The 19445-nt window shown below is 48.4% G+C and overlaps 2 protein-coding genes across 2 annotated transcripts in view; one reads left to right on the plus strand and one right to left on the minus strand.

Annotated features, from left to right (window-relative positions):
* SND1 (staphylococcal nuclease and tudor domain containing 1) overlaps nucleotides 1-19445 on the plus strand; it is a 436282-nt gene that overhangs the window by 365054 nt on the left and 51783 nt on the right. The window lies entirely within an intron of this gene.
* Nucleotides 6080-10057, minus strand: LRRC4 (leucine rich repeat containing 4). The gene is made up of 2 exons (XM_012664767.1): nucleotides 9946-10057; nucleotides 6080-9759 (listed from the first exon to the last, which is right to left on the minus strand). The coding sequence occupies exon 2, from the start codon at nucleotides 9657-9659 to the stop codon at nucleotides 7698-7700; it is 1962 nt and encodes a 653-aa protein (XP_012520221.1). The 5' UTR covers nucleotides 9660-9759; nucleotides 9946-10057; the 3' UTR covers nucleotides 6080-7697.

A 19445-nucleotide genomic window follows, 5' to 3' on the forward strand; every position in this document is an offset into this window, starting at 1 on the left:
CCCAGCTTTAAAGAGATGAATTGGAAGAATATGCTGTCACGTCACAAGGAAGCCATTGTCAGTTCACACAGGCAGACACTAATAGGATAAAGTATTATCCGACTTCCTTTACGTCCAAAAATTAAGTCTTCTTGCAACGGTAATAGATTATAACTTATAACCACTGTGGCTGGCAGGCTGCAGGAACAGGCTGTTAGTATCTGTGGCCTCAGCTCCATTTCTGGGCCTATTGTGAGGGATGCACTGAGCATTCCCCCAGCCACAGCTGCACGATCCAGGGAACTGGTACTTGGTTCCTGGCTGGAACTGCCTCCATGGAGAGCTGCCTATAACTCATTCAGTTCACCTACAGTGGGAGAAGCTATCTGAATGGTTTTAATGAACCTGGATGAGTGGGCAGGTGAAGGGAGGAAGCCAGGGCCTTGAAGACTGGGTAGGAATAGCCGGAGGCCAGGAAACCAAACTTTGCACAGGGAACAGTTAGTGCGTGAAAGCTCTTCTCACTTAGCCTTGCTGACTCATTGAGCAGGTAGAGTGACTTTACCTAGTGACTAAATCAGCACCAGCTTAGAGATGCAGGGAAACCAGGGTTGAGACGGTAAAGGAACCCTAAGAGAGACTGTAGATTAAGGGAGTTGCCTTGAAGAGGAAATATCATGAGAACTGTTAGAAGGGAGAAAGCCATCATTCTTCAAAATGGAAGGATCATACAGTACTTCCTAGGTCCTGTCATGGCAGATGAATGTACTCAAATGGGGATTGTGGGAAAGAAAACCTGATATGATAATTAATTGAAGGGTGTTTTTATTAGTGGAAATACAAGAAGATGGGTGGGTATAGAAGAAAAGTGGATCAAGGGCTATTGCTTTGGCGTGCTGTAACTGATCTAAACTTGAGTAGTTGCTCTAGTATTGTTCCTGGGTACCCAGGATGAGTGAACCTGAAGGGCTAAGTGCTACTTTGGTCCATCTGGCCCCCACACCTGGCAGTAGAGTAGCCTCTCATCTCAGTGCTTCCCTACTATAGGTTCAAAACTCTTCTTAATGGGAAAAGCTAGAGAAGATCATGCCGTCCTCCCAAATGCTAACTTCCTTTGACAAGACAGCTTCTCCCAAGGATATCCCCACAGGCCTAGGCTTAATCTCCCTGACTCACTGCAAGGGTCCATGTGCACTGAACTCATAGTCATCATTATTTTTACAGGAAAACACGATTTATATAACATTTTTCCTCTGGAATAATAACTCTTTTTGTGGACAAACAGCAAGCTGCAACCTCTTATCTCTCCCATGACTATGCCTTAATAGAAATGAGGGAATGGGTTCAGAGCAGATCACTGAAGGAGCCTGTCAGAGTCAGGATTAGATTACAGCGCTTTTCCCCAAGCCGTGGACAGCCTCCAGGATAGCGAACAGGACTGTTGTGGGTAGGTGGCTTGGCCCAAGTACTGACAGCAACGCTGGCATGTACCAGAGGATAAAACCTGTGATCATCCTAAAATCTAATTCTAGCCTCTCATTAGGAAATCAAAATGCATTCTTTCTTCACCTCTCTTGGAAAGTTGATCTCCCTGCTTTTCTTCTGCTCTGTTCCATGCCATGAATTTCCCACTAAAAGTCCTCCCCTCCAGGGTCCAGCCAGCTTCTTGCTCGCTAAGACAGAAGAATCTCCCTGGCTTTCCTCCTCAACTGCATTGCAGACCCTTTGCCTGTGTATCTGCCACATAACGCCAGTCTTCTCTCATTTGCTCAAATTATGGGGCCTTTTTTTTTTTTTCTGCCTTTCTTTTCTCCAAGCTCTCCAATACTGCTTGGAAGCCCTAACAGCCCTCTCTGTGCTACCTTCTCCTTCCTCATACCTCCCCCTTCCCACTCCCAGTCCTGGTGACACTCTGTGGTCAGGGAGGATTTTATCATAGACCTTCTTAATAATACTGCTTTGATTGCACCCTGACAGAGAAACAGGGGTAGGTGGAGAAGACTATAGGAAGCTTGCCTTCTTGGTAAAAGCCCACGGCTTCCTAGGTAGATATTTCCTGTCCCGGCCCTCAGCTTGTGTACCACTACTGGCCCTTTTACTTTCTTCTGGTTCGTCACAAGAAGAAGTAATCCATTCCTGGGCTAAGACAGTGCCTTGGGCCAGCTGTAGTGCTGATTTAGGGATCAGGGCACAAGGCAGGGTTTTCCTGGGAAGAAAAGTATAATCTTGTTTTTCACAGTGCTTAGGCTTATAGATACTACTATCTCGAGTGGTACCCCTAGATAATCATCCTTCCTCTCTGGAGTAACTCAATAGGCATGTGGACATCTAACAGGGTTCAAGAACAGAGGTAGTGATAGGGGCTTGTCTGTTGACCTGTACCTTTGCGTATACTGTCAAATAACTACCAACTATACAGCATTTACTATATGATGTAGGGCACTATTCTAAGTGTGATATATCTGTATATGTGTGAGGTATATATAATTTCAACTCACAACAGCCTGTGAAATAGTGAGATAGATACTAATATTGTCTCTACTTTACAGATGAAGAAACTGAGTATTTGCCCAAAGTCACACAGCTAATAAGTGATAGAACTATGATTCAACCCAGGAAGACTGGCTCCAGAGTCTATGCTTATAAGCACTACGCTATATTGCTCTGTGTGTGTATGTGTGTGTGTATGTACGTGTGTGTATATGTATTTCACTGATCTAGTTTTTAAAGCCCTTATCGCAGCTCCAAGAAGTAATTTACTTCGTTTTAACTTAAAGCAAAGATGAAAACATTAATCCACTGTCCAAACTGTTCTTCCCCCTGCAGGGGAATAGGGTGCTTTCTGAATGGATGGAGACCAAGAGAGTTGCTTTGAGCCAAAAGCTGCCTTGCAGTTTAGCTGAGGCAGGATTTAGAAATGGCGTGAACAGTGCCTGCATTAGCCGGTGGCATGGAGTGCTGAGTGCCAGCAGAGGAGATAAAATCAGACATATGTTTGGATATAAATGTTCTCTTTCTCTCTCTCTTTTTCTTTTTAATTTTAAGCCCCTGCTGCTTTGTTGCAGTGAAATAGTGGAGCCTTAATTGTGGGCTGTGGCCCCCTGAGGTAGAAGCCTGGAGTGAGTAAGGCCCACTGAGCCCTCTCTCACACTCTACGCATTGCCCCTGAAGGAAGCCAGAGACCACGGACTCTGGACTCTGGACTCTGGCCCTCTTGCAGGGACTCTCTGTACATCGTTCCACCCAGCAAGTTGCTGGCCTCAATACATGTTAAATAGCCGTGATAAAGCTAATGTCTCTAGGCCTTAGAAACTAGCTGTCTACCTTTACCTTCACTGGTAATGGGATGCAGCATTACACTGAAGGGTGTTAAAAAGCCCTGGAGCAGATTATGGAAGTGACAGCTACAGCCTGGCACTTAAAGAGTTAGAGCTGGGGTGAATATAGTGGAGGGGGGAGTTAAGGAGCACCCAATATTCTCACTGTTGAACCAAATAAGCAGAAACCACTCCACTACGGAGAACAACTCTGGTAGGTGCTTGAAGACTTCTGTCAGTCCTCCACTTTGCAAAGCTTCCAAGTCTGAGGTTGGGAAGAGGCCAAGCCACCTTTCCTACTGTAAACACTCCATCTTTACCTACTTTACCCTCTCCCCTATAGCTGTCATCCTCTGTGGGACTCCACAGTTTCTGTCTACCAATGGGCCTAACAAAATCAGGAAGCTGTTGCATACAATCCTGTGAATCTAACCCCTTAGTGAGCACATGTGGCCCTTGGGCCAGCTGTGGAGCCCCTGTGGTCAGAATTTTGGTCAGGGGGCCAGGTGCGGTAGCTCACGCCTGTAATCCTAGCACTCTGGGAGGCCGAGGCGGGCAGATTGTTTGAGTTCAGGAGTTCGAAACCAGCCTGAGCAAGAGCGAGACCCCATCTCTACTAAAAATAGAAAGAAATAAATCGGACAACTAAAAATATATAGAAAAAATTAGCCGGGCATGGTGGTGCATGCCTGTAGTCCCAGCTACTCGGGAGGCTGAGGCAGGAGGATCACTTGAGCCCAGGAGTGTGAGGTTGCTGTGAGCTAGGTTGACGCCACGGCACTCTAGCCCGGGCAACAAAGTGAGACTCTGTCAAAAAAAAAAAAAAAAAGAATTTTGGTCAGGGCATAGAGGGCAGTGGAACCAGTTCTGAAGGAAATTAAACAGCTCTCAGAGGAAGAAAAGAACACAGAAATATCTGTAGGAAGGTCCCATTTTCATTGCGTGTTGGCAGGAAAAGAAATATGTTCTTGATAGCCAATAAGAGCCTGGCACATTGACTTGCAAGTCAAGAGTTCTGGGTTTCAGTCCCACCTCTTCCACTAACTAGTAGTGTGACCTTGGATATGTCTGTCAGTTTCTCTGAGGCTGTTTCCTTAACCATAAAATGTGAAGGGATTGAACTAAATGATTTTTCACAGCCTACAGTTCTATAATGAAAATTCTCTAACTTCATATATTCGGCAACAGTCTTTACCTCTAATGTGTTGCTATAACTACCCCTCTGAAGAACTACCAACCCATGTTCCATTCCCAGGTAACAAACTTTGGCCAGGCCTGAGGATGAGTCACCAACAGAGCATTAATAGCTGCATTTTGGTGCTCATGGGACTCCTCTCTGAAAAACTGCCCCAAGTGCCTGCTCCAAAGGAGGATATACCCAACATTATGGCAAAGGAAGCTTACTGCTCTGAGGGCTGAAACCGTGCCCAGATCAAAGGGTAAGCCCATTGGGGAAAAGAACTACCCTTGCAGCTCCAAGGATAGTTACACCTAGGATCCATATTCTTAGTCTCCCCTGACTTCTTTAAGGTTCTGTTTAGAAAGTACTTCTCCCACAGATGCTAAGATTTGAATATGCTTTTCCTCAGGACAAATGCATTTGTTCTTAGGACTCCTCCCCAGGATTGTTTTGGGCCCATTTCTCGACCTCTCCCCTCAGACTATTAGCCACAGACCCTTAGTCATTGCAGAGTTACTGCACAATTCCTCGTCTGATCAAATAGTTGACAAAAAGGGGGGGGGTTGTTAGGAAACTGGCTCCCCATCCTCTATTTCTGAAGCAGCAACATCCTCCTCAATGGTTTCAGAATGCATACTCAGGAAGCTGTTTTAAACAGCCCAAATCTAAACAGTGCTTGTGGCACTAGGAAAGGGAGTAATTCCTTGCTTTTTTAACTGGTCCTAGCCAAGTCCCACCCTTTGCTCTGCTGCAGTTTTCTTTCTATTAGGGGTTTGAAGGTAAAGGAGAGGCAGAGGGAACGTATCTTTGGTGCCTAGAAACATGAGTGGCAGTTTGTAAGTGTGTGCCCATGCATATGTGCTGCCACAAACACTGATACCCAGAAATGATCTCTGTACCCAAGAGGATTAAGAATTGGCCCTTTCTGCTGCAAAGTGCTGCCTGTCTCTCTTTCCCTCCTCAGTGCCAGGCAGTTCACACCCACTCAGTCCTGATTCCCTGCGTTAGTATAAATAATAGTGCTGAAGAAACATGGGGTCCCAGTTCATGCATCCTCCCTGGCCATCATTACTCGGTAAGCATCAGGAGACAGACACCCACCACTAAGTCATGTTTGACTACTGAGCTCCCAGAGAACAGAAGCAACCTTGCCTGTGGGAAATTTAAGCCAAACTGCATTATTGCAGACCTCTTAAATCCAGATCCCTCAGGGTCCTTGGATAGAGCTGGCGCTGCCTGGCCAGCTTCTGCTGAGGTGGCATTTAACTTTTGGCCCATTCCCAGGAGCTGTGGCTGACCCATTTCCCCTGCTTTTCCAGGGCATAGGGAATTTGGTTGTACCCCCAACAAAGCCAGCGACTAACACACTTAGCTCATTGAAGGTGCACTAGAATTGGGGTGCTTTTATTTAAGCTAAGGAAAGGTTGTTGACAGCTTTAGCATTTTCCCATACTTTAAAAAAATGTAACACTTGTCTTCCCCACCATTGTACCTCTCCCCTCCCATCCCCCCTTTTTTCTTTAAATAGAAATGACTTGGTTGATGCTCATAAGAATCTATAGGTTCAGGGTCTTATTCAATTTAACCCTTTGGGGACATTGAATTAAAAATTGAACAATATTTATTAAAATACAAAAATACACTTTTCTCACATTACAATCAATGTTCTTTTGTTGGCAATTCCCCCCCCCCATACCACCCCCTTTCAAATCTGAGCCCCTTATTTCCTTTTAAAGCTAAAATAATAACTGAAAGAAGTTACATCAATAAATGGACCAGAATAACACAGATCTCTGCCTTCCCCACCCACGACCACCCCTTCTCTTCCACCTCCTCCCAAGGTGGGCCTGGGAGAGGGAAGCTTCCCCCCAGTGTGCTCCATTCAACAGGACTCCATGCAGAACTCGTTCATGTGTGCACGCGTGTCACTTGTAACTGTGGATCTCACATCTTTTTTGTGAACCATCCTGGTTGGGAAAGGCTTCATTACTTTAAATGAGCCTGTGCCCTTTTTGAAATTTCTCTTCTCTCGTCATGTTCTGCCCAACCCCATCACCATAACCAGTTGATATCAGCTGTAAAAATCCCTAATGAATCAGCACTTAGAGCAGTCACCAAATCACAAACATGAGAAAAGCTTCCACTCCCCCAAGCTCCCCATTCCCAGCCTCTCCTTGCTCTCCACCTTAAAACAAACAAAACCTTTTTAAACATCATAAAATGCCATCTACAATCATTTGTCAGATACCGGGAACAACAGGTGGACATGGCACAATGCAAATTTATGGCCTCCTGTGAATACATTCTCTGCTTCTGCCCTCTCTTCCCAGCCCCCCCTTTCCCCGTTGCCGCACCCCCTTCAGGGGCCTCCTCTTTCTCGTGGGAAACCCTGAATAGACACATGCCTTGCAGAGTGGGTTAAGCCCAACTGCAGGAATCTGGTGCAATGTGAAAGCATTACACCGAGAGCTACGCCAGCTCCCTTCTTCGCTCCTTCCTGAAGCACTGTGTCAGGCAAGGCACATGCATGTCCCATTGCACAAACCCAGAGGACTTGTGCACATGGACAGAGACTCAGCCCCTATACAGATAGGTTCATTTGAATTTTGGTGGTTTTCCTGTTTAAAATACATTTGCAAATCTATCTTCCCCTTGGCCTCTGAAGAAAAAAATTATTGCCTCTAACATTTGGCACAGTACAAATTCATGGTGCTTTTTTTTTTTGTATTTTTTTTAAATAAGATAAATCTGCAAAGACAGCTCTCAGCTTAAGAAAGATGTCTGTAGAAATGGGTATTCCTGTAGCCTATGAAGCAGCTTTTAAAAAATGACAGATTCAGTCTATCCCTCCTACCCCCTCAGCAGCCCACACCCTATCTCTTTAGGGATGTTTGTTGTTTTAGTTTGTTTTATCTTAGCAGTTTCAACCTTATACCAGAAATCCCTTCTGGCAGCATGGTAAGTTGACTTGTGGCTTGTTCCCCACAACATTCCCAAGATTTCCCCTCCCCCTCCCCCTTTAAATAGAACTTACAAGTTAGAAAATAGTTTTGTTTTGATTTTTTGTTTTTAAATTTTAATATAATCTGTTTCTTTTACCAGCCCATAGATTTAATATATAAGCATATACAAGAAAAAGTCTCTCCCCACTCTGTACAAAAGTTGCTGTCTCTTTTTTTTGTGCATTCTATTGCATTTATAAGTTTTTTGGGGGAGGGGGATCATATTTGAGTTTCCTGTACCTTGTCCTTGGTATGGGTCTGAATTATGTAAGGTTCAGAGATAGTGGTGACTGTGGGGTGCAGAGAGTTCCCCAGGCTGTTTTCTGTCCAGTGGGCCCCGTGTGCTGGTTTGTAGGTGTTGTAGTTAATATGGTCATGAATTGTGGGCAGCACTACTGCCCCCTCACCTGATACACCGGATGGAGCTGCTGTTGCTGCTGCAGATGCTGCCGCTGGGATATCTTCATCCACCTGGATAATCTCAACTGTCCGGGCGGCTGTGACTGTACTCCGCTGCTGGTGCCGCTTACGAAGTTTATAGAAGACAATCAACATGGCGGCAGCCAGCAGAGTCACTGCCACAAAGCAGCCAATGATGATCTTGGTGGTCTTCATGACTTCATCCAGGCTGGTCTGCATCTTGTCAGTGGTGTCTGTCGCGGGTACTACCACCTGCTTGGGCACACCGGTGGTCTGAATGAGCACCGTGGTAGAGGTGGTATATGCCGGCTGGTAACCAGTGGACGTGGTAGGAACAGGCTTGTACTTTCGCGTCGTGTCCTCAGGCGAGATCTCCGTGGTCTCCACTGTTACCGTGGTGAAGAAGCTGTAGTTGGAGGTGTTCAGCTCGGCCGTGCTCACATTGAGATAGGCCGAGGCATTGGAGTTGCCTGCCACATTGGTCACCATGCATGTGTATACCCCAGTGTCTGAGAGCAGCACATGGGAAAAGTTCAAGGTGCCATCATTGAGGACAGAGATCCGTGGATGGCGGGAAGCGTGGCTGAGCACTGTCCCATTGGGCAGCAACCACTTCACAGAGGACATGGGGGGAGTCCGACACTTAAGTTCCGCCATCCGACCCTCAGAAATATTGAGGTCTCGAGGTGCATCCATGATGAAGGGGGCAGAGCACTGGAAGGAGGTCTGGTCCACCTCCACCAGATAGCGGCCTCGCATGTGCATGGGAGCATGACAGCGTCCACAGCAGGTGGAATTGGTGGGTATGTACTCCCGAAGCCACCAGGCTAGCCACAGAATGTCACAATCACAGTTCCAAGGATTGTGGTGTAGGTGCAACTCCACCAGGTACCTCAATGGGGTAAAGAGGTCATGGGGCAAAGAAGAGAGATTATTGTGGGCCAAATTGAGTTCCACAAGTGAGGCCAGCCCATCAAAAGCATTCCGCTCAATCAGGCTGACCTGTGAGTTCATGACCCACAGCTTCTTGAGGGAGCTTAGGCCATGGAAAGAGCCAGGCCTGATCTCAGGGAAGTGGTTCCCTGACATCTCCAGCTCCTCCAGCCCCACCAGGGGGGTGAGATTGGGCATATCTTTAATGTTGCACATGCCCAAGTTCAGGTACTTGAGGTTGAACAGCCCCTCAAAAGCCCCCTCAGAGATATACTCCAGCTTCTTAAGCTCCCCCAAGTCCAGGCGCATAAGGGAGGGCACTCGGTTGAAGGCGTAAGAAGGGATGCTTTCTATGGGGTTGTTGCGAAGCCAGAGCTCCCGCAGCTTGGACAGGTATTCAAAGGCCCCACTGGGGATGACTGTCAGCCAGTTGTCAAACAGCTCCAGGGTGTTGAGGCTGGCCAGGCCATTGAAGGCCCCCACCTCTATCTGTCGAATGGAGTTCCTGCCCAGCTGCAGGACCTCCAGGTGGTGGAGGTGGCGGAAGGTGTCGGCCTGGATCATCTGGATATTGTTTTCCATGAGGTTGAGGTACCGGGTGTTGGAGGGAATACCCTGTGGGACCTCCGAGAGGCCCCGGCGGGTGCACACCACCTTGCTGAACTGGTTACTGCACGAGCAGACAGAGGGGCAGTTCTGGGGCCCGGCTGAGGCGGCAGCAGCGATGGCTGCACACAGAATCCACACTTGCGCTGTGAGGTAGACGACCGGGAGCAGGATGGCATTCCAGGTGTGGTGGTGCACAGTTACCTGCCACAAGAGCTTCATGGTGTGGCACGTTCATAATTCACCATCGCCTGGGATTTTGGCTCGGAAAGGAGAACCAGCCCTACCCCGGCTTAAGTGAGCTAGGAGCTCCTCTTTCCATCTGGAGAAGGAGGTGGGGAGGGGGCGATTAGAGAGACGGAGCAGATCGGCCGAAAAAAAAAAAAAAGCCTGCCAAACTAAAGAGCGGCCCCTCATCTCCCAGCACCCCCCTGAAGGCAAGCCCTCCGAAAGCTACGACTTTCTCACCCACGCTGCAACCATCCCCACCCAATTCGCTGTCACCTACCTTGGAAGGAAGGCAGGAAAGAACTGGCGTGGTGTCCTTAAGCTTTCTCCACAGGAGCTGGGCACCTCGATCCCATTCTGACTTCTTAGTTTTAATTAACAAAAGGGGGAAGAAGTGGGGGCGGGGAGGGCAGAGGGGAGGGGAGGGGAGTGGAGGGGTGGGGGAGACAAAATGGCTTCTAGTAAATCCGGAGCAGGAGACGGCGAAGCCGCGGAGTTGAGGCGCGCCAAGGAGAGCCAAGGCCCGGCGGGCTATGCAGGTGCATGCCCCCCCCTCCGCCCGATGAGCGGCGCCACCAGCGCTTCCCTGCTTTGTCCTTGGACCCTGGCACCGGCTCGCTCCAGCCACGGGGGAAGGCGCTTCATTGCCAAAGTGTGCCTCCGGCGCCCCTAGCCCACTCCCTGGGCCCCCGCCGGAGTGGGGTGCGGGGGCGCCCCGAAACCGCCCAGGCCGCGCTCGCTCGCTCGCTCGGTGCTGCGCTCTCGTCTCCCGGCGTCGGCCGCTCCGGGCCGGCGGCAGCTGATTGCAGTCGTGTACTCGCGGGGCTGCGAGAGTTAAGAGGAGGTGTTCGCGGGGCCTTCGCCCTCCCCAGACACACACCCCCTTTCTCCTGGCCTCTTCTCGGAAGGGTTAAAAAGACAAAAACTGGGCTTAGTTCTCCAGTCCGCCGTCTGCTGGCTCGAGGAGCGGTAATCCGTCCAGCGCCCTGAGGGGCCGCGGCGTGGTGGCTGCGCCGGGACCAGGTCCGCTAGCCGGAGGAGCGCGCGGTGCCCGTGGTCGCGTCTGCACCGCAGGCCCCTTCAGGGAGTCCGGGGGCGGGCGCGGGTCCGGCGGCGGCGGCCGCAGCCCCCGGCGGCGCGCAACCACCCGTCTCCGCCCGCCGCTGCCCGGCCCCCGGCGCGCCGCCGGCTCCGGCTTTGTGCGGAGCGAGCGAGTTCGCGGCTTTGGCTCCTGGCGCCTTCAGTGGCTGCGCTGCCCGCGGACTGCTGCAGCGGCGTGAGCAGCGGGGGTCGCGGCTGCGGGAAACGCTCCGGAGCCCGGGAACATGGTCCCTGCTGGCTAGCGGCGGCGGCAGCAGCGGGGCCCTTGCGCTCCGCGCCCACCGTCTCCTCCTCGCGCCGGGCTCGCGGTGTTGCAGGCAGCAGCAACGCAGACTGCTCTCTCATCCTTTTGTCCTTCAGTCAGAACGTGAATGTACTGCTGACGCATACTGTTCTGGGGAGAAGATTAGCGTGATGCAGTGCTCTTATGTATTAACACAGCTCCCCCTCCGCCGCCTGCCCTCGAGGGGTTAACGCCAGCGCCTTCCAGCGCTGCGCCGGCCCGCGCCCGCCGCGCAGCCCCGCGCCTCCGTCCGCCCGTCCGCCTCCCTTCCTCCTTCCTCCTCCTTCCTTCCTCCCTCTCTCCCCCACCCCCCTCCCCCCTCCCCGGCCGCTTCCTCCCCGCCCCCTCGAGACGAGGGGAGCGGGCCCGGGCGAGCAAGCTGGAGTGAGCGTCAAGTGAGGGGCCGCGCGCAAGTCGCAGGCGTTCGCAGCTATTTTGGTCCGGTCGGAGGGAGCCGCCGGGTGGCCGCTGATAGGCTGGAGCGAGCACGGCGCTGCCGCAGAAGAGGCCGTGCCGGCCCCCGCCCTCGGCCCGCACCCAGTTGCCCGGCACCCTCTGGCTCTGGGGAGGTGGGCTCAGGGGCAGGCCGGCCGGAGGCGCGGCGGTCCGCGGCGGGGCTGCTGCAGTTGGTCGGCCTCCCGCCCGGACCGCGTCATCCTCACCCCCACCGAATGCTGACGGGGCGCCTCGCCGCACCGCCCGGGCAGCGGACTCGTTCTGGGAGTTCGGAGCTGCATGGTGGGGGCTCGGGGGCGGACGGCCGGGGCTGTTTGGAGCCAGAGGACCGAGAATGGGGCTTCGCTGCTGCACTGATGCCTGCCCTGCCTGCCCCGTCCCTTGCTCGTTTCCTTGCCCCTCCCGGGCTCTACCTAGGGCTTTAAATGATAGTTTCCTTAATGGGGGTTGCGGGGGCGGGAAACAGTGGAAGGAAAGACCAAGTGCGAGGAGCGTGGGGGAATGACAACCCGGGACAAGATCGAGGCCGGTAGGAAGGATTGAGGTGAACTCACAGAACCCATAGCACAACCCGTTCATTCACGGAGCTACAGCGGTGGTTTCTCACTCTTTCAGCCCTGCGTCTCCTCTTGCCTCTCCCCTGTCCCCTGCACCCGGAGAATGATGGCGGGGGCGGGGGATAAGCCGCTTGCTCTGTGAGCTTCACCAGCCCCTCTCTTACTGGGACTTCCTGAGAAGACTAGAGTAGCAGCCTAGGGTAGCAGTTTACTGGAAAGGGAGTTCTTCCTCCTATTTCTGATTACAGAAGACCCTGGGGCATTTGACAGGCTAGTGGAGGATAGGACCAAGTCAGCCTTTTCCAACCCCGGAAAAAGACTGCCCTCTTTCTCTGCCTAGTAGGGGTGAGACGATCTGTGTCTAAGCCCTGGGAAGCAGGTCCAGTAGAATATGGCATGATTTAATATCCCTTCCTTGTAGGAGCTGCCTCCAGACTCCTCACTTCCCACCCCTTCTTTGTGTGATTTCTGACAAGCTCACTTGTTAAACCCTCATCACCTACAAGTGGGCTGTTACCTAAGAACAAGGAGGTCCAGGATTTCTCAGCTCTCTGGATTCCAACACACCCATATCTCAGTAGTGCCTGTTAGCCAGTAACTTGAACCTCCTTGAATATGCCATGGAATTCTTGAAGTCCTGGAAACAGTTCCTTTGTAGTAGGCAAGTTGGATTCCCTGTTCTTTACCAAGACCTTTCAATTTGCATTTGCGGTCACATAATAACATTAATAGTTAATATTTATTGAACCCTTACTCTGTGTGTATCACTGATAATCTTCCCAGCAACCCTATTATCCATTTTATATGGGTCAAATATTTTGCCTGGGGCCACTAGTAAAGTGTTAGTGGATTTGAACCCTGGCAGACCTCAGATGTCAAAGAACTTGGATATGAAAATGATTTCCCAAAAGAATTCTCCCAGTGGGATGAGAACTCAGGTTTCATTCATCTACTTCATTACTCATTTATTGGGATATTTATCTACTACCTGCTGTCCACAATACTAAAAGAACTTAGATCTGTTTTTGTTCAATCTTTATTTACCTGGTGAAGTAATTGCCACGCTTGTCTCCATTTTACAGATGAAGGCACTTAGCTCAGGCAGGCAAATAACTTACTCAAGTTCATACACCGGAAAAGTGACAGAGCCAGTCTTTCAGTCCAGTCTTCAAGCTCTGAGTCCACTGTGTCTACTCTGCGTAGAGTAATGAGTGGAGGCAAAGGGGGAGGGAAGACTGTATGAGAGTTCAGTACGCTATGGTCTTACAGACCCAGGAAATATAAACCTGGACTGACTAGGATATGTGGAGGATAACCAGAAACTTTCTGGTGAAAGGTTCTGCTCCTTGCCACAGTGGGCACCAACCGAACAGTGGTCTAGTACTTGAGGAGACCCCTGGCCAGGGTCTGGTTGTCACATTGGCATGTAGCTGTCCCTCATCTGGGCTGGTTTCTTGCCCTAAACTTAAACCACATCTGTTCAGCTCCATGCTCAACAAATGAAGAAAGCTGCTGCCCCCACCCTGTGGAGGTAGATGGGAGGGTGGGCTGACCGGGGTCAGATCAGTACTTAGTAATGAGGTTGTCTCACAGTAAATATTTGTGACTGCTTTTGGTGAGGGTGAATATGCCCGAGCTTCATGAGCTCTGCATGGGACTGCTTTGCCCTCTGTAGGCCAGCTGGGTGAGGAAAGCACCATCAAACCTAGGGACTGGGCTGCAGCGAGGCTGTGGGGCCATTGTAGCACACAGCCCTTGTGAACTGAAAGTGGGGCTGCAGCTTCTCATCTTGGTAGCCCAAGTACCATCTAGCAGTGGTCTGTTCCTTGATTTGGAGTGATGCCACCAAGGAATAAGGGAAGAAGAAAACTCAAGAGAAAGAAAAGGAAAAACGCTGGACTGAGTTTTTGGTTTTGGTTTTTTTTTTTTTTTTTTGAGACAAGAGTCTCACTCTGTCACCTGGACTAGAGTGCCGTGACATCAGCCTAGTGCACAGCAACCTCAAACTCCTGGGCTCAAGCAATACTCCTGCCTCAGCCACCCGAGTAGGTGGGACTACCAGCGCATACCACCACACTCAGCTAATTTTTTCTATTTTTATTAGAGACAGGGTCTCACTCTTGCTCACACTGGTCTCGAACTCCTGACCTCAAGCTATCCTCCCACCTTGGCCTTCCAGAGTGCTAGGATTACAGGTGTGAACCACCATGCCCAGCTGAGAATGTTTTCACTTGCAGTTTCACACAGAGAGACTGTTGTGATAAAGCCAGAGTGAGCTAAAGAAGCCAGCGGTGATTGGGCAAGGCCTGTGTCAGGAGCTTGGTATTAGAGAATGGGCCCTGCCCTAAGATTGGAATACCTGAGTTCAGTTCCCCTTTCTGTTACTGATTAGACATGTGACAAATCCTAAAATAGCTCTAAACCTTGGTTTCTTCATTTATAAAATCAAGGGCATGGACCAGAAACTTTCTTGCAACTCTCTTAGTCCATGATTCCTACCACTTCTCAGATACGTAGCTCTGTGTAGAAGGTTGATCTTTTGGGATTGTAGCCAAGTCTTGGAAATGGGCCACAAAGTTGAGGAGAGGATGCTTCCCTCAGTTTAATCTAGAGATCCACTGTGCCAAAGCAGAGCAGATCAGACTAAGTTTTCCCAGCTGCTAAAAAGGCTCATAGATCACAGAATGTTAGAGCTAAAAAGACCTTGGAGATTATCCGGATTTAACCTCTCATTTTACAGATATCACTAATGAAGCTCAGACAGGCACAGTGACTTATGAAAAGCCATGTGACTAATTAGTATCAGAGTCTGTCCTTTCTGAGTTCAGTCCTTCAGTCAAGATGACAATGTATACCTAATTGGCATTTAAACCTGAGGCTTGATAGTTCCAAATGCCTGTCCTCTGTGGTCTTGTAAGTGCTACATACTTTGCTAGATTGGGATAAAGATGGGTCTTCAATAGAGCCTGTCTGCCATTTCCGAGTGACTTTGGGCCCCTAATAGAAAGTGACAGAAATGGTCATCTAGAGGACTCAGGACTGCCCCACCCTGCCAGGATTATTGGGCTCCTGGTAAAGGCCAGGGCTAGACCACTCCCCAACCTGACATGCATCCCTGAGGCATTATCCTGAGCAGCCACTAGATGTCCATAATGCCTCGCAGGGTGTTCCGGGAATGAGCAGTCCTGGAGGGTACCATTTTGCCTCCAATAGGTTTTTGGGCCCCTTTAAGGTAGGTCTGTCAGTGGCAGGAACAGAACAAGCACAAAGACAAAAAAGGAATTTGAGAAACAAGAGAGAAAAAAATAGTATGGAATTTTATGGAATTGGCACAAAGGGAAGGAAACATCAGTTGATTGGTAAACTAGTAATGACAAAACAGTAGTAGAAATCATCTGCATGGAAATGGTCACCTTCTTCCCAAGGTAATGAACACCTTTTGTGTGTATATGTGTGTGTGCGTATCTCTCTCACCTCCACCCACGTGTGCAGATACCTCTCAGGTCATCTAGTCCTGGACTTTCTGTTTAATAAATAAAGTCAGAATTGCAAAAGGAAGGTTATTTTTCTTGCCTGTGGTCCCATAGTGAGGCTGGCTGTACCAGTACTACCCACAGTCGTGAAGGGAGTGGATTTTATTCCTCAAGCCCACTGATTCAGGGTAAGACAGCTGTTCTAGAGTTACCCACTCTTCTCAGTGTGCTCAGACTCCATTGTTCTTTTCCCCCAAGGACTCACATCTTTACGGAAATCAGAAGAGAGTGGACCAAAAAAAAACAAACAAAAAAAACCCTCTCCCTCAAGAGCAATTTTTAAAAACCTAGACTAAGAAAAAGTAAGATAGGGCCGGGTGCGGTGGCTCACGCCTGTAATCCTAGCTCTCTGGGAGGCCGAGGCGGGAGGATTGTTTGAGCTCAGGAGTTCGAAACCAACCTGAGCAAGAGCGAGACCCCATCTCTACTAAAAATAGAAAGAAATTAATTGGACAACTAAAAATACAGAGAAAAAAATTAGCCAGGCATGGTGGCGCATGCCTGTAGTCCCAGCTACTCGGGAGGCTGAGGCAGAAGGATTGCTTAAGCCCAGGAGTTTGAGGTTGCTGTGAGCTAGGATGATGCCACGGCACTCTAGCCCGGGCAACACAGTGAAACTCTGTCTCAAAAAAAAAAAAAAAAGAAAAAGTAAGATGCTTAATATGAATGGCAAAGAACTATAATGTGGAAGAACCTTTCCCTCTCTTCTGAGGTTAGTTTCAGGGCTTAATTTCTTTGAGGGCTGCAGGCTTGATTGCTAGAAAAAACCTCCCAACTACCCCACTGCTGCCTCTTTTGGAATAGTTAGTTTGGTACCCTTTCTAGCCACAATCACCTGCATGTTTAAACACACCAGAGAGGTCTAGCCAGGAGCCTTGAAAACCACTGGCCCATTCCAGGCCCTTATGGTTTATCCTCTCTAATTTCCTGTGTATAGCAGTAATAATAATGATTTTAATAGCAACCTTTACTGCAGTATTGATAGGTACGTGGCACTGGGTTACGTTACACATATTTAATCCTCACAACAGTTCTGTGAAGTGGGTACCATTAGATTGCCCCATTTTGCAGATGAATTTAAGAAGCTTTTTCAGCATCATAGAACTAATGAGTGACTGAATTGGTTTCTTGAGGCTTCCATAACAAATGACCACATAGTTGGTGATTTAAAACACAGAAATTTGTTCTTTCATGGCTCTGGAGGTTGAAAGCTCAGAATGTGGCAAGGCTGTGCTCCCTCCATAGGCCTTCAGGGAAAATCATTCCTTGCCTCTTGTGCCTTCTAGTTCCTGGTGGCTGTCGACATTCCTTGATTTGTAGCTGTGTCACTTCAGTCTCTGCCTCCGTGGTCACATTGCCGCCTCCTCTCTGTCTGCCTCTCTCCTTTTCATGAGTTATGAGGGCACTTGTCATTGGATTTAGGGCCCACCTGGATAATCCAGAATGATCTCCTCATCTCAAGATCCTTAGTTATGTCTGCAAAGATACTTTTTCCAAATAGAGTAACAGTCACAGGTTCTGGAGATCAGGGCATGCACCTGTCTCTCTGGGGCTCAGTCAAGCCTCTGCATTGATAGAGCCAGCTTTTACTCTCCATCCAGAGCCCAGTGTTGTGATGTGCCGTTTAAGAGAGAGGGTGCATCTGACAACCAGCAGGTGATTCTTCCACACACCTGTGCTTGTGAGGGGTTGAGGAGCCACACATGAGCTGTACAACCATGGGGTCTTCCCACTGGGAAGGGAGAGGGTCTGTCAATCAGGAAACATCAGATGAGCTGAGAGAAGGGTGCAGGCTAATAAGGACAAACCATTCCAAGAGAAATCTGCCTCCTTTTATTTTCTTTCTGTTTTTTTCAAATTCCATTTCTTAATGATTTTCTCTTTCTTTACATAGTCTCTAGATTTTATCCCATAGATCTTGGAACATTAAGCATTTACCAGCAACACTAAAGTACCTCATTGGCATTGCTACAAAATTTGGCTCAACTGTCCTGGAGACGTTGATCTTTGTGTTCATTGGAGATTAAAGGGGAGCTGTCAGGTATAGATGTGGAACTGAGAGTTATGAATAAAATGGCTTTTCAGGTATCTCAAACATAAATTTGATTGTTAATCATGCCTGTAATTACTATTAGCCTTTTCACAAAAACACACACAATGTGTGTTTAAATTTATTCATATTTTGGTTGAGGGAAGCCCAAACGTTTTTTCCCCTAAATGACTTCTAAAAAATTTGTTACATGAGAAAGAGAGAGAGAGAGAGAGTGTGTGTGTGTGTGTGTTTATGCTAGTGGGCATTACAGCATAGTGGTGGGTATGAAGTATCTCTGTAGTCAGACAAACCTGGGTTCAAATCCCAGTTCAGCCTCTTGCATACTGTATATATGTAAGTTAGTTCTTGAAGCCTCAGATTCATTATGTGTAAAGTGGAATTAATAACTGTGCTTATTTCATGGTGGTGTTGGACCAGAAGCAAGTAAGGGAAATCACACGCAATCTCAGCAAACAGTAGTAGTGGTAGCACCTATCATTTTCTAAGATGGAAACTAGTGTCCGAAAGACACTGTTTCATTCAAAGTCAGTTATTGAGAGAATCCTTTTTCTTTGTTTTTCCCCTCCTAGATTCATCTGCTGTTTATATTATGCCTAATTTAGAACTTTTAATTCTTTATTCAAGGTATAAGTGGTTTTTGTTTGTTTTTAGCAGTTAATTTTTTTTTATAATTTTAGGCATACAAGCAGGTCAAAAAGAATACAGAGTTCCCATATACCCTTATGTGACCATAGAACATTTATTCAAAACTAAGAAATCTATTCAAGACATGGGTTTTTACTCTTGCCCTCTACAGTCTCTTTTCCATAGCAACCAAAGTGATCTTTGTCACATTAGATCAGATTATGTTATTGATTTACTTAAAGTACTCCAGTGTCTTCCCCTTATAATTTGAATAATAACCAAATTGCCTACCATGGCCCACAGGCCCTGAGCCTTCATCCCTTGTCTGCATCTCTGCCCTCATATTTTATCACATTCCTCTTCATACCCTGCACTTCAGCCTCACTGGTCATCTTTCTTCTCCTGGAATACTCTTAAGCTGGTCTCCCCATCAAGGCCTTTGCTTTCTGCTCTGCCTAGAGCGTTCTCCCCCACATCTTCAAGGGGCTGGCTGCTGCTGGAGCAGCTCTCCTCAGAGAGACTCTCCTTGACTACCCTGTCTAATGTAGCCCCACCAATCATCGTCAGATCACCCAGTTTTATTATTTTATTTACCATTATCTTGTTTATGTGTTTGTTTACTTTGTTGCATACCCCCATGAAAGCAGAGGCCCTTTCCATCTTGTCTCCGATACCTAGATCATAGTAGTGAATTATTTATTTCAGAAGGTTGAGTACTATCTGTGATGTCCCACGTGGGTAAGAGCGCAGGCCTCCCTGATGGTCTGTTGATAGCCTCAGCCCCACCCCTACTCTACTTATATTCTTTGAAAAGGTAGGTGAAAACTTACCAACGTTATTTTTTTTTAATACTGGAAAACTTAAGGAGGATCCTGATGACCTTAAGATTTAGCCAGTCCTCAATTTTTAGAATTCTGGCCCGTTGCTGACAAATTTATGAATGAGAGTTTTAGGGAAATATTACAAAGACTCACAGGTTCTTGGCAGTTTTGAATATGTGAAGAGTGAGCATAGGTACACAAATGTACATGTCTGGGCTTGAGTATGCATATGCCTGTCATTTTCAAATTTGCTAAAGTGCATTTTCTCCAAAGGGAGTAGGGGCTGTTCCTGAAATAGGGAACACCAGGACAGTACGATCAAATGCTTTGAAAGTGGCTGTGCCAACGCTTT

This window comes from Propithecus coquereli, unplaced genomic scaffold (genome assembly GCF_000956105.1).
Source record: "Propithecus coquereli isolate 6110/MARCELLA unplaced genomic scaffold, Pcoq_1.0 Scaffold91, whole genome shotgun sequence".
Lineage (NCBI taxonomy): Eukaryota > Metazoa > Chordata > Mammalia > Primates > Indriidae > Propithecus > Propithecus coquereli.

Excerpts from the sequence above, each read along its gene's own strand:
- LRRC4 (XM_012664767.1), bottom strand. The coding sequence starts at position 9,659 with ATGAAGCTCTTGTGGCAGGTAACTGTGCACCACCACACCTGGAATGCC.